This window comes from Gymnogyps californianus, chromosome 3 (assembly GCF_018139145.2).
Source record: "Gymnogyps californianus isolate 813 chromosome 3, ASM1813914v2, whole genome shotgun sequence".
Taxonomy (NCBI): Eukaryota; Metazoa; Chordata; class Aves; order Accipitriformes; family Cathartidae; genus Gymnogyps; species Gymnogyps californianus.
In genome coordinates this window covers 72095740-72110956 of record NC_059473.1, presented here as the reverse complement: position 1 = coordinate 72110956, position 15217 = coordinate 72095740, and the positions used below count along the sequence as shown (strand labels likewise).

Below are 15217 nucleotides of genomic sequence, written 5' to 3'. Positions count from 1 at the left end.
GTCACTAACAAAGATGTTAAACAGTACTGCCCTCAGTATCAGCCTCTAGGGCACACCATTAGTGACTGGCCTCCAACTGGGCTTCATGCTGCTGATCACAACACTTTAAGCCCAGCAGTTCAGTCAGTTTTCAGTCCACCTTAATGTCTACTTGTCTAGCATACATCTGGCAAAAACACACAGGCACATGACAAACAGCAGTGAAGATGTAACTAATTTTAAATTTCCTTAAAAACAGTCCCACGAAAAAGAGACTGAATACACTTTTTTCCTAGTCTCTAGTCTATCTATCAAGATACTTAGTTTGTGCAGTTCCTTCTACCACAAGTTTTCTGAACCATTCAATAAAAAAAAAAAAAAAAAGAAAGATTGATTGTGTATTCTTAAGTAGGAAAATTGTAGTATCTCCATTAGAGACCTACAAGAAAACTGATGTCCTGGCAAAAGCATACAATTATATTGCTTTGTCCTAAAGCACCTCTCTTCCATTCATCCCATTAAATACAGTAAATGGAATCCTGTGGCTTCTCAACCTGAACGCTCAACTACTAGTCCAACATCGGTATTTTCTTATTATGGTTATCCAGTTGGATCTAAACTTCATCAGTGATATAATCTTCTGGAGAGCCACACTAGTGAATGTTCTTAAAAAAACGTCCTATGCAATTGCAATAAAGGCTTCTACTATTGCTTCTGTTTGGCAGCTAGAATACAAGCAGCTTATTTTAAGAGTACTTACATTGTAATGATTTGCTAGATTTGACTCTTTTACAACACTTTATTCCACATTAAATGGGAGACATTAACTCCTACTCTTTCAGCAATTCATCATACAAAAGTCTGTAGGTAAGACTGTTCAAAATTTTTCACCTCCAACAAAAATTCCCCATACCCTTTGACTGATGGGTCAGTCAAATAAGGATCTTCATCAAGACCTCAAGTTTTGGGTGTGACAAGCTAGCCTAAGAAGAAAATCTGTGATAGCTAATATGACAGAGAAAGGTGATTAAAGGAAAACCAAGTAGTCTTCTTTCTTCAGCATACATTAAAAAAAATATTTTTTTAAAATTCAGCAGTTTAGAAAATAGTGGCAATCTTAAATCAAGCAACACATAGAAATCAAATATAAGTAGACTTGCAAGAAAAAGAAAATTACTGAGCACTTGTGTGCAACTTCACATTAAATAATTAGCTCAAGGCCTCCAGCCTTGATGTGGGTACAGGTCTGTGACATGCACATGTCAGTTTATATATATTCAGTCTCTCAAACAAGTGTGCCTAGTTCTGACTACTAGTGTAAAAATCTCCATTTTCATATGAAAAGGGAAACAAAGAAAATGAGCTAAATTCATGGCATATTACAAGATACACAATAAGCTAAGAGAAAAATTTAAGAATGATCTACATAAACCATATACAAAGAACACGTTCATAGAATACCGAGAAATTATTCTGAGGTACATTTTAAGACTATTCTATGTACAACGCAGCTTCCAATACACCAGTTTTAATTCCATAGAATTATAAATGGTGTCTTAACTTGTTAAGAGACAGTACGGAACAATTTGCTTTGCAGACTAAAACATTTAGCAGTGGACAACAAATTTGCTGAAGTTTTCAAATACCTTTTCAAAGTTCCATTTCAAATTCAGCTAGCAAATAGCATTTATGCTTTCGTTTGTTTGTTGTTTTTTTTTTTAATGGCAGCATTCTTAAAAAACAGTAAGCACAAGTATCTCCAGTAATTAATGCACTCCTCCTCCCAATAACACAGTCAGGAAATGTTCTAATAAAGAGGACAGATTTCTGTTCTGCTTTTAGCAGATCCTCTCCCTAATTCTAATCTATACTTTAAGAGAACTTCCATGGCTTTCTACTTAGAATTTAAGAGTTAGAAAGACTGCGTACAATACAGCTTCCAAAACAACATCTCTTCCATGAAAGTGTAAGGTTATTTACAATAAAAACCCATTAAAAATTAACAAGCTCAATGCATACCAACAGAGCTACGTACATTTCAGAAATGTCTCCTTTTACAGATAAAAAGTTAAATAAATGCTTGCACTTGTTAGTTTGCCATAGGGTTTTCATTAAGTTCTTAATATACCTCCTATATTTTGGGCAGTCTTCAACCACAGAACCAGGACATAAAATGCAATGTGGAGTTTCCAACGAATTCATTGAAGTGCCATTAAAATAGAACATAAGTGATACTGGTGTATCATAATAAAGAAGGAACATCCCCCCCCCAACCCAAACATAAACATTCCAAGAAGCAAAAAGCAGTAATGGACTGATTACCGAAATATTACATAACCACAAATCCCCTTGCACTTATCAGGAATTAAGACTTACTTTCTACTCCATTACAAAAAAACCCAAGAACAACAAGAAATTCATCTGTTTCAACATCTGATAGAGCCTACTGGGACTCTCAGATAGCAGGTAACCCACCATTTATAAAGGCAAACACAAGTGTATAAGAAAAGACCAGCTATGCATTATACCCCCTGAGTTGTCATGCAATAAATCAGTGACTTGAATTAGAAAGTCAAATTAATCAAATTACTTCATGTGCTTATTTTCACACAAAAGAACAGGCAAGAGTTGACCAAAAAGGACATATGATTGAAAATTCCACTGTGATAAAAGACACTTGCAAAAATAGTCTTTCACAGCCTTCTAATAAACAGGAATAGCTTAAGTATTCATTCTGCATACAACTTGAATCAACTATTTCCTCCTGTTACAGACTGGTTTAGCATATACTTGCAACTGCAACTCAATGCCCTTGTGCTGGGAGAGGGTGGCAGTACCAACACCCAATCAAAACCCCTTTTCAGTTCTGGGATGTTAACCTCTATCAATCAGGTTATGTCAGACACAACCATTACAAATCTGTAGTGCAGTTAGCTTTAGGCAATTTCCTAAGACAGTTAAATCTTGAGAAGCATACTAAAGGAAAAAAAAAGAAAGAAGTAAAAAAAGATTTAGTGACAGATGTACAAATTCCTCAATCTGCCTCCTGGTGAGAAAGAATCCCATCTACCCTCTAATCATCTATCCAGAATACAGTTGACACATCTGCTATATGATTAGACCTTAAATTGCTGCAAGGAAAACAGGATAGGCCAAAGGGCTACTCCAAGTTGTGTTTTAGTCTGCTGCATTTCCTTACAGATTTATTTCTTGAATATTTGCATATTTGATTTGAGCCTTTCAGGTATAGAGATCCCTAGAGGAATTTAAGGTAGTATATTTGCATTGCATCCATTTGTGGGTATTTAGACTCTGTAAAACAATGCACTGGAAAGTTCTCAGAATTGAGCAACTGACTTTGCATTGAGGAGATAACAGTAGTTTGCTCTTGGCAAAACAAACAAACAACATAGCAAAGATCTTCAGTCTACAAGAACTGTTCCATATACAAACAAATGAATTTTCTCTCAGCAGAGTGATACTCAGTTCAAAGTTTCCCAAAACAAAAAGTAGCAACACCTAAGTGGAGAAATAGGGTGAAAAAGGTAGTAATCTTACAGGCTTGTATCATTGTTTTTGATTAATCATCAAAATAAATGTTTTTAAGTAGTATGGAATTTCAAGACGAAATTTCCTCTTCTTTTGAGAACTACAAGGGCTTTTGAATCTAAGATACTTTGGGCAACATCCAGAAATAGAATACGTACCTCTAATGAATTTTATGACACGACAACTGCATTTCCAGCTTTTTAAAATCCTTAAAAGGTAAGAATGCAATTATTTCAGAACAGATTAAAGCAAGTACAGATCCTGAAGGAAATCATCAAGTTTTGTGTTGTATATTCCCTAAGTCAGCTTTAGGAAATCAAACTTGAACCCCTCTTTTAGAGTCTTGACAATATGAATAAAAAGCTGCTGCTCATTTAAATATTCTCAAACATTTCTTAATTTGCTAACTGACGGAACTCCCTGAAAAATACTAGTGCTTCTTTTTATTTTCACTTCTTTTTCTTTCTGTCAGGCTTTTGGGAAGCCACTACAAAATGGCATGGCACACATTTTCAGAGAAATAATTCATTGCACTTACCTTCACAGTGTTCAGCGTAATCAATGTTACAGCTCACCACATTGACTACATAAAAAGATTGGGCAATTGTAGTTATATAAGTTGAGCCTTTAAAGAGCTCTTGCTAGTAGGGAAACGTACTGGTTTGCACAACAGGAAGTAAAGCTTATTTGCTTTTGACATCAGTGCCAGTGAAGCTAAAACGTCAAGGCGGCGCTACGTTCAGCACCACGGAGAGCGGCGGGCGCTCACCGACTGCCGCGCCCTGCGTTCAGCACCGCGGAGAGCGGCAGGCTGTCGCCCTCCCCCGCCTCCACGGGAACGGAGCAAAATCGGGCAAGAGAAAAAACCAACACGGTTCCAACACAACCGACAGGCAAAGCGTCAGACAACGCTCCGCTTCACAAGTCTTCCAAGAAAAGCGCGTACAGCCTCACACTTCACTAAGATATATATCATGTTCTTTGATAAAGTAAGTTCTTGTAGATAAACTTGAGACTACTCCCAATTCTTTGACAAACTACTGGTTATTTATGCTTCCCAGACGAGAGAATTTTCTTTATTTCTTTCTGTACACTTAAACAAATTCTTCCCTTTTCTATAAGAATCTCTTTTCTACACACAAGAAAGAAGAGGCTCAAGAATTAGTAACACATCTAGAGTAAAATAGGGCACGTCAGTCAGGGGCCACATTTACCAGAATTTCATATAGGCACATACAGAAGCATATATATTTTACAGTGAGAGTAATGTTACTTCTGCCTCCAATTTCGCCAAACTAACAGTTTTCTGAAAGCAGGAAATTTAGTTTCCCTCAGGAACAGGGAGCATAGGCCCATAAGAAAAAAAAAACCAAACAAACAACTGCCGTTAGAGAAAAAAAAAGTCTATTACACAAACAGCTATGTCCAAAAAAATTTCTGGGATTTGGAATATAGCTTATTCTAGAGTATCTAGTCATAGCTATGGAAAATAATACAAACCAACAGAAGCTAAACTTGCTTCAGGCTCTTTGCTTGTACAGAAGGTACAAGGACACTTAATATAGCAGTGCCTGCCCAAACATAAATGACAAGAATTACAATCTCATGCATTAGGTATTTGGAGGTAAGGCAGAATATACCCAGTACACCAAATTGTGAATGGTCTACACTGTAGAATGAAAAGGTACACATGGCAAAGTGTGAAGCAGAGTATGGAAATAAAGAAAGGCAAGACAAGAATCATGGGAGTCAAGAGAATGGCCAGAATGTTCCCAGACCAGCTCAAAGACCACAAACTGATCTTCACGTCAAAGTCCTGTCTCTGTTTTAGAACACATTTTTGCAAATTCTATTTCAGCATAAAGCAAACGGCCATATGCTTTTAAAAAGAAAAAAAAAAAGAAAAAAAGGACTAACTGATTTTAATGACATAGAAACTTAATGGAACTGTAACTTAACACTATAATGTTAGACACAACATGGAAATCTAGCGAACAACCCGACCAAAATAATGGATCAAAAATTTCAAATAGTTTTACCACTCAGTGGCACAACACAAAAAGTTGTGTTTTTTTTTTTTTTAAATAAGTAATGCAAGTAGTATACATATGTTGGCAATACAGGTTAATGTTGGAAAGACAGCCATACACAGATTTTCAAGGTGTTTCAAAATTTTTTTTAGCCTGCAAATGTATCCTTGATTACTTATTACTACCAGCTACAAATAAACTGTATTTTTTAAACTGTGAAACCTATACATATAATTACACAAAGCAGATAAAGATTAGGGAAAAGGACTTGAATTCATTTATTACAGAAATAATTTACCACTATTTTCATTTGTCAAATTTTAAAAGGACACAGACAGTCATAAGAGACTACTGAAATACATTTTAGTACAACCTATCCAAACATACCAGCATCCATACTGCAAAATACTAGATCTGAGAAGGCAGTGTCAGACACCCTTTAGTAAAAGTTATAGCTTTCAGTCATGTTGTGAGCAAAAACACTGTTCAATTAAAAATCTCTGGATTATAGCATACCTGTTTTCTAAACACATTACAATTCAAGTTTCTAGAAACGAAGCTTTAGGAAACTGGGTGGAAAGATTACTTTAATCTCATAAAAACAAAACTAGAAAGCAAGTATTTCTTATAATCACCTCATACTTCTTTTAGCTAAGAGGTTGTCTTTCATTTAATGGGAGCATCTTGAACAAGGAGGACTTCATGAACTTTTTAACAGTAGCTATTTTTAAAGGCTGTCATTTTGAGCCTAGCCAAGTGACAATCTCACCAAAAGGTTGTTCTTCCTCATAGCCTTCTAGATTCAGTTAAAAAAGCCTGACCGAGGAAACGGAACCAGGTAATATGTATTAAGTAGGACAAGATGGTGAATCGCTTCAGACTGTTTTTGTTTCTTCTGGTTATTTTTGGAATGCAATGCCTTTGGTTATTGGTATGACATCAGCAATTAGAAGAATACATAGAAGCCTGGCTTACTATTGCCAAACTTGTATCAGTCAATAGACATACACATCTGAACTCATAATGCCATGTTGAGATTTGCCAGATTTATTTAGCAGTAAGCATGCAAACAGTAAGAAAAAGTCAGTGACTATTTAAGGTAATGCCCCCCCTGCTCCACACAGTTAACAGGAGAGTAAAGTTTTCAATGGAGACTTGGAGAGAGGGGTAGGGAAACAGTAGTATCACTGACAAAATTACTATTTTTATTAAAGTCAAAGCCTGAGTTTAGAGAATAAGATATTGAAAGAATTTCAGTGGTTAGAAGCTACTTAAGGCTGGAAGTTACTGTACCAATACAACGACTTATGACAAATAACATTTCTACACATGTATTAAATGCAGTATGCATCTAATTGTACTTCTAGACATTAAAAAATAAAGTATGTGTGACCAATAGGTTGCATGACAATACAGAAATATCCAGATACAAACAATGCTGTTACTGAATACAGTTTTAAAGTGTTTGAAGAAAGTACAGAACCACTATGACAAAGATTAAATTGCAATCTGACTTTTTCTAAAGACGTGGTAAGACTCATCATTTTGAAACAACTTCTTTGCACTTTCATGGCATTCCAGATACCAAAAAAAAGTCTGTCTTCTGCTGATACATTTTTATAAGACTTGACAAAACAGAACTCCTTGCAGGATTGAGTACTTCAAAATGCTATGTCCATGCTAATTTACAAGTGTACAAAGAAATGAATCTATAAATACCTTGTGCGATTACATAGAGTTCAACCATTGATTTTCAAATATACTTAACAGACTCTCCTGTTTACAACTTTGCATCTGGAAGAAAGCATTTCAGCATTATGTTCTTAACTCTGAACTGGCACTTTCTTGATTTTATCTAAATCAAGATAATAGCAAAAGCCTTCTTTCATAATGCAGTACTTATTTGAAAACTGTAACAACAGAAAAAAACCTACAAAATCAAACTAAATTTCAAATATTTCTTATTTTTTTTCCATAGGATTTATATCATCATATGTAAAAAGCAGCTAAACATTGACAGATTTTAAACTTTACGGATGTTGTCATATCAGGATTCATTTATGGCCTGCATGTTCTTTTTTCTTTAGTTTTTAAATTTTGACATGTTCATAACATTGAACTTTGTACTAAAATCCTCATCTGTCAGGTTTTCCTTAAATATCCTTAATGTACTGATGTATCAAATTTAACAGCTGAAGTACATATCAGAGCAATAACATCTAACGGTCTTCCAGCTCCTTGTAACTCTATATTAATTATAGCAATAAATAAGAATAAGCATAGAGCAAGAAGATACATAGAGAATCATAGAATCATTTAGGTTGGAAAAGACCCTTAAGATCATCAAGTCCAACTGTAAACCTAACACTGCCAAGTCCACCACCAAACCATGTCCCTAAGCACCACATCATATTATTCATCCTCTCCCCCAATTTATTTGTCTCTTCATTTTGATTATTCTTTTAGATGTTTGTAAAAGGTGAAAAAAAAACCCAAAACAATCTCAGAGAAGCTAATATATGCACAAGCATGTTAAAGAGGCATTTTAGACTAGTAGCTTATGTGAATGTGTGATCAGACAGTTTTTCAACGACATCACACTTTCAATTACACACACATACAGAAAGTATCTTTAAAACATTAAGCTGTCAGTGGTCTCAGAAGAACTCTGAGTTAGTAGTCAACCATTAAGACTAGGCAGGTGAAGAGGAAAGGAATTTCATTTGAGTATTTTTTTTAATATTAAAAATATTTCATTCTTGTCCTACTTCTCTCTTTACAGTCTTTTGTCTACAAGACATCAAGAAGAAAGCCATTGACCTAATTCACACATATCACAACACTGAGCTCTAAAATATACCATATCAGGTCCATATAGCACCCCTGTAGTCTCACCTTACAGGTGCGCAATGATAATGAATGGAAGAACCATTCGAGGGATATAGGGTCCTGAGGTCTTCAAAGTATCAGAATAATTAACTTTTTTCAATTAGTCCTGATTGGGAAAAAACAGCATTAAATAATAGTTCCCAGACTTCATATCAGGACTGTCAATTTTTTTTTTTTTTTTTTTTTTTTTTAAGATCCCTGATCTCTTCTTTCAGAGACAAAGAGCATATTAACTAAAACACCAAATTCCATAATTTTTGTCCTACAAAACATGAAACGCAAGAAAGACCTCTTCAGGTCTACATTAGAAGCCACAGCTGCTTTAAAGCAATTCTAAGTGCTTCAACTAGCAAATATTCAGATAAAGACAATAACTGCTGATTTTATTTAAGGTCTGAAGAAGATTTTGAGAGTCTGAAAGCTCTACTGACTTTTTCTGAACTATACCAGATGGTATTAAAGACATGCCATTTTTACCCAGTCCCATCTTTGTTCTTGTACCATCACGGGTACAGAAAACTCCTCTTCTGTGAGCATCCCTTGCTAGACCATAACTATTGCAGAATGAGGACACAGTCAGAACACCACATGGACAGAGTCAGAAAGGGAAGATGGAGAGACTATACTAGCATGATTAAAAAAAAAAAAAATCTTAAGATACCTGCTTCAGGAATATTGTATCTCTCACTTTCTCAGTTCCTACCTTCAGCCTCTCCCTTCTTAGAGGACTTACTTCAGTTATCTTTGGAATAATTAACACAAACCAAAATTAAATATCTCCAGAGACATGTAAAAGAATTTAGTATCTAATATTACATTTTCATATCTTCTAGTCCTTGAAAACTATTTTTATGTAACAACAAAAACATAACATTTATTCCCACATTACCAGTCAGAAGCATATGCAAAAATTTTGACATTCAAATATGTAGTCAAATCACACCCGCCTCAAAGTCTCAGTTCTTTTCATGCAATCCTAGAACTGTTAGCAAATACTGGCCTACTGCCAACATTAACACACATTGGAGAGATGACATAAGGTTGCTTAAAAAAATAAAACCCAAGTTTTTACAAAACTGTTAATGGCATCAACTACCACATGATGACAGCTAACATCAAAACAGTTTTACAGGGTTTTTTAGATTCTCATTTCTTCCCTACTTTTAAGGGCTCTTCTTTTAAGTTTTCTTATAATCCTATGCACAATGAGCCTTCTGCAAGAGGCTTAGGTTTTTTGTTTCCTGAGGCAGAATACTTCCAAATAAACACTGACAAAGTTTCACTGGAAACATTTTGTTAAGAATCATTAATATAAGTTAAACCCTATAGCTCTTATTTCCACAGCACTGCATTCTGTGATAGCTGAGGGAGACCTTTAACCATTCCAGCAAAAAGTCCACACAATAAGAAGCATAAGCATCTGAATTAAAGAGCATCAAATTTGCTTTTTATTCTTTGAAATAAATTCACTATCTACATCCGCAAGCAACTCACTGGGCTAACTACTACATTAACATCTATTCTCTAAGTACTTCTCTCTAACGCAGGGAGACAGAAAGGAAAACAAAGGAGAAATTTAATTTATTTTTTTTTTTTAAAAAGCAGTTTCCCAAATTTACACAACAAGCTGATGGCAGAGTTGAGAACAGAACTCTGGTCTCAGGAGTCCCAGATTCTAGTTTCTTGTTTAGTGAAGTATGGTGCACCTTGGGTAACTTTGTTGTCTTAGTCTTTGAACTAGTTGAGTTTTTTGGAACCTTTCCAGAACTGAACTATCCAGCTCTAAGCATGTACCAAGAGAAAAAAAACGGAGTTTTGTACAGTTTTTTCTTTTTATTAAATAAACAATCACTGTAGGGTATGTATCATCTGCATGGCACTTACAGACTCTTCTTCCAGTTAACATAAAATTTCTGCAACTAATATCATGCAGCCAAATCAATGCTGAAGATTCTCATTGCATAATCCCAGCGCGGATCATGCAGTTATTCCATAAAAGTCAAAGATTTACATTGATGTCACAAAGCTTGCACAACAGACTTTGCAGACACATTCAGGATATGGATTTCTCAATCACAAATGCTCAAGCTGCAAACTACAGCACAAAAAGCAAAAACCACCTCAAACCAAAAACACTTCAACTTGTACTCTTCTGGCAATTGTAAAAACTAATCCCATTCTCCCCTACTGATGTAAGCACAGCAGCAATTTGCTTTTTGTTTTTTATTCCAGTTGTCTTATGCAAACTAATTAAATATATATATGCATATTTTCATCTGCAGCAGGCATAATTCAACACTGCATTAGCACTCCAGCATGCAGTAGTACAAACACATATATGCAATCTCATAATCGCAGTTTATTTCTTGTTAGCTTTAATCTTTGTGTCAGATGCTACTTTATCGCCAAACTGGTACACAGATCTTTCAAAATGTCTAAAAATAAGAAGCTTATACTGAAGAGGAAGAGCTAAAATTGCTTCAGTTACAATTCACCACAGTCTTTAAACATAACATGGAGTATGATCTTATTTTTTAGAGCTGCATTTCTAACTGCTTGTTTTACCTTCCCCTGTGAATTAAGCATATTAAAGTTAAATCAAGTAAGTCTTCCCCCGCTCGCCCAAAAGTAAAAATATAGTTAAGCACTTCAGAAGTGTTGTGCTTAGTGAAATGGATTTGTATCTTGTGTTGCCTCACTCTGAATTACTGATTAAATCTAGTTATTAAACAAATTTCACCTTTTTCTTTGTGTTCCTGTATTGTTTTGACTGAAACATCAGATTCTCTCTAAGTAAGGCGAAAACATAACAGAAGAATCCTAATTTTGGAATTTTACATTTACTTCATGAGTGACCTGCATCTTCTGTGGGGAAAGCATTTTCTTCTGCTGCTACTCACGGCTCATAATACAAACTGTACAAGGATAGGCAAAAATAAACCATTGAGTCACATTTCTTTTGTCAGAAGACAGAAGCTGTCTGGATAACTTCACTATGTGTATCCCTTTGGCAATGCCCCATGCATATTTAGATTTCCTTTTACCATACTATATTGGTGGGTTTGTTTTGACCTGATAAAGCGCCTGACTTCAGTTCTAAATCCACTGAGAGACTTAATATATCTTCAAGGTAGTCTTAAAGAAGAGTTGGAAGACAAAAAATAAATAAATGGGGAAAACAGTTGGAAGGTGTGTGAGAAGTGCCGTATATATAAGACATTAAACAATTTGAGAAGCACAATTAAGAAGTGGTATTCTTAATAAGAAGTTCCTAGACAACCAAGGAGGAATTCTATACACATAAGTTAGTAAGCATTTGACAAATCTAGAACAGCAGAATTTGGTCAAAAGACCTTCACAGAAATATCCTAATAACTTTTTTGCATCAGCTTATTTCCAAAAATCTTCTGCAAAGTGAAGTTAATTCTTCTCTGACAGTTAACTCTCGCTTACAGAAATTAAGTATTGTGTTTATATTTTTCTACTGTAGCTTGAGTCCTTTCTCAAGGATTAATTTCTGCAGCCATCTATCAAATCAGGCTTCAGATTCTAGAGCAGGTTATAAACTTTAGATTATACTTCACCCAGAATTTTCTATACTTCTTTTAAGCCTCCCTTTCTTAAAGGTCAAGTAACAAACAGAAACGTAGGACTCGAGCCCTCTAACTACAAAACGTTCAAAATTTGCACCTCTACTTTAACGAAATTAATGCTATAGAATACTTTTTATCCTAATCTTTAAATTCTTAATTTTATTGTTGCAATAGGTGCAAGAGAAGTATTTTATTATACATCCTGTTTTACATTTAAAATACTGTTCTTCACTCCAGACCTTCAGTCAGTACAAAGATCAGCTGATTTTCCAAGTTTTCTCCCTAAAACTTGAAAACAGAACACAAAACACACCAACTACAACATTACCAGAATCTGCAAGTCACTGGGAAACAAATAGGAGATTCCAATCCTGCAAAAGTCTAATTCACATGTAAACTCCTTGTACAAGCACATAGGTTACAGTTATTTAAAATATACAAGCAGAAGACAATTCATAGCTTTTATTTGCACTACTCTGAAGTCTTTGGCAGGACAGACATGCACACAATTTCTAGAATTTTAGAGGAACTCTACTATGGATCACAAAAAAAAACTTATAGGGAAAAAACCAGTATTTACTTTCATTCTCTTCATGTTTTCCAACACAAAAGTTCAAAACATTCCAGCACCACGCATTTAAATCCGTATTTAACTCACATCCACCTCAAGATATCTGACACGTAATAACTGAGAGCGCACAAGGCACGTGCCCAGTGATGTAGAACTCATGGGTATACACAAATGACTTTACCACAGAAGTAGAACACTGTTTCTGAAATCAACTATAAACTGCTCAGTAAATTCCTAGAGAAAGGAAGGGAAATATATCAAAGGACACACACACAAATAAAAATTACTCTTTGAAAGTATTACTTCGCATATGCACTAGGCCTTAAGTCTAAAATACATTTATGGTCTCCAGGTGCCTTTTGCACCTTTCAGGGAGCACAAGTCTGTAGTAGTATCTTTAATATTTTAATTCAGCATTTGTATGCGCATGGAGTAAAACCAAGAGAGACTCTTCAGCTTATTTTAATTCTACTTTTTTCCTTAGGAAATTACAATTTTTGTTCCACCAATACTAACATATAAAGAAATTGGACTCTAAAGACAAGACAAAATACCCCTCAGTCATTGGTTTTCCAATACACTAAGGTGCACGGTGTACCACAATAAATACTATTTTTAACTGGTCGATGGTGCATCAACTGTGCATAAATATGAACTGTCTCCACTGTGAGACTGCTAGCAGTCTTCATTCTCCTCATTCTTAGTTCCAACGAAATGTCACCTTCATCCATTTTAGCATACATTTGAAGAATACTAGCAGTTCCCACAGTGCTTTTAAATCGCCTTTAAGTGTTTTAGCTATGTAATTCTTGACAGAAATTATTTCTTCTGCTTTCTCTTTAACAAAGATAATCTGCCTTTCATTTCCTAAACAATGCTATTCACCTATGGCTTGAGCATCATACAAGAGACATTACAGCACCAAACCATTTTTTTAAGTTACTCTAAGTAAATCACTGCTACAATGATGTCTGAAACATGAGGCCTACCAGCCTTAACAATATGCTTTTAAAACAACTTGTAGTTTGACCCCAGCCTTTAACAAAGATACAATGCATTTTCTATACTGGGGTTGATATAATGAAAACTGTTCAATCAGCAATACAAGACCAGAGATATTCTTACACTTCGCCCTCACCATCTAAGGCATTTAAGATATTACTAGACACCTTAAATAATAGTATTTCTCTTCAGCAAAAGGAAAGCAAGTATCACTTGAATTTCTCTATTTAAAAAGACTCCGAGAACGGCTTACAAAAGAGCTAGAAGAGAAGCTACAGTTTTCATAGAATAAATAGCGAGTATCAGCCTAGCAATCAGGGATCACCTCCCCCACACCCAGATACCTGGCTGTGCTAGACAGAATTTGGACACAACCAACTGGGAACCGGTACTGCGGCAGTTTCCGTGAACGGTTCGTCTCTAACACCCGCCGTTCCCCGTCTCCACGTTTGCGGTATGCCGGAGCTTTCACCGGCAGGACCCCGGCACGGCGCGCTCCGGTCCCCCGGGGACCAAGGCTGCTCCCGGGGCAAGGCGGCCGCTCCAGGCCCGGCCTTTGGGGTACAAACCCGGCCGCATCGCGCCCGGGTTTAACATGAACCCTGACAGCCAGCCTCTCTTCAACCACATCTCTGCCTAGGGGATGGCAAGAAGCGAAGGGAAACAAAACAAAGAGGAAGAAATAAAAGGCGGCAGAGGACCCGGCGCGCCTCCCGCTGCCCGGCGGGGAGGACGCTCCCTCACCTTCGTGAGCTGGGCAATCTTCTTGCTCATTTTGAAATGCAGGTCCGGGTTGTGCTCGGCGCCCAGCCCCGGCTGGGCTGAGCCGGAGCCGAGTTTTCCCGCGCCGGGCGCGGAGCCGCCGCCGTAGCTGTGCTGCGGCTGCTGCCAGCCCATCCCCGGGGTCGCCATCTTCACCGCCCGGCCCCCGCCGCCGCCGCCGCCGCTCGGGCTCCGACAGCACCAGCCCTACCGGGGAGCCGCGCCGAGGGCGCCGCAGCCGTGAAGCGCTGCCCGAGGCGGCTCCTCCCGCCCCGGGACGGGCCTCGGACGCTTCCTACTGCCGCCGTCCCTACCAGCCGCGCCGGGCCGCGGCGTTAACCTCTCGGGGCCGCTGCGAGAAGAGGCGCCAGCCTCTCCTCTCCCCGCTTCCCGTCCGTTCACGCCCGGCACCGGGGGGAGGGTGAGGCCAGGCCGGCCCTCGAGCGGCCGGAGGCCGGGCGGGAGCGGCGACGGCGGAGCGACTGTGCCCGGTTGCCGGGCTGCCGCCGGGCTGTTTACACCGCGCAGCCCCCGCGTCACTCGCCTGCCCCGCCCGCCCGCCCGCGCGCCCGCGCGCCCGCGCGCTCGCGCGCAGCCTCCCCGCCTTCGGAGCAGCTGGGGCCGCGCGCGCGCCACCCAGCGAGCGAGCGCGCGCGCCGGCCTGAGGGGCCTCGCCTCTCTCCTTCTCGCGGCAGGTGCGCGCGCTGCGTTCCCCTCTCCTCCCCTCCTCCTCCCCCCCACCCCCCCCCCCCCGGCCGTTGGCGGCGGCGCCGGGAGCCGTTAGCGGGCTGGTCGCTGCTCCTCCCGCGGGCGGGCGGGCGCGGAGAGAGCCCCTTCCGCAA

The 15217-nt window shown here is 38.3% G+C and overlaps 1 protein-coding gene across 1 annotated transcript in view; it reads right to left on the bottom strand.

Annotated features, from left to right (window-relative positions):
* FAM184A (family with sequence similarity 184 member A) overlaps positions 1–14676 on the bottom strand; it is a 78428-nt gene extending 63752 nt beyond the window's left edge. The window contains exon 1 of the mRNA XM_050894659.1: positions 14358–14676. Coding sequence (XP_050750616.1) covers positions 14358–14525 — 168 coding nt within the window. The 5' untranslated portion in view covers positions 14526–14676. The remainder of the gene's footprint in view (positions 1–14357) is intronic.
* Between the last annotated feature and the right edge of the window lie 541 nt (positions 14677–15217).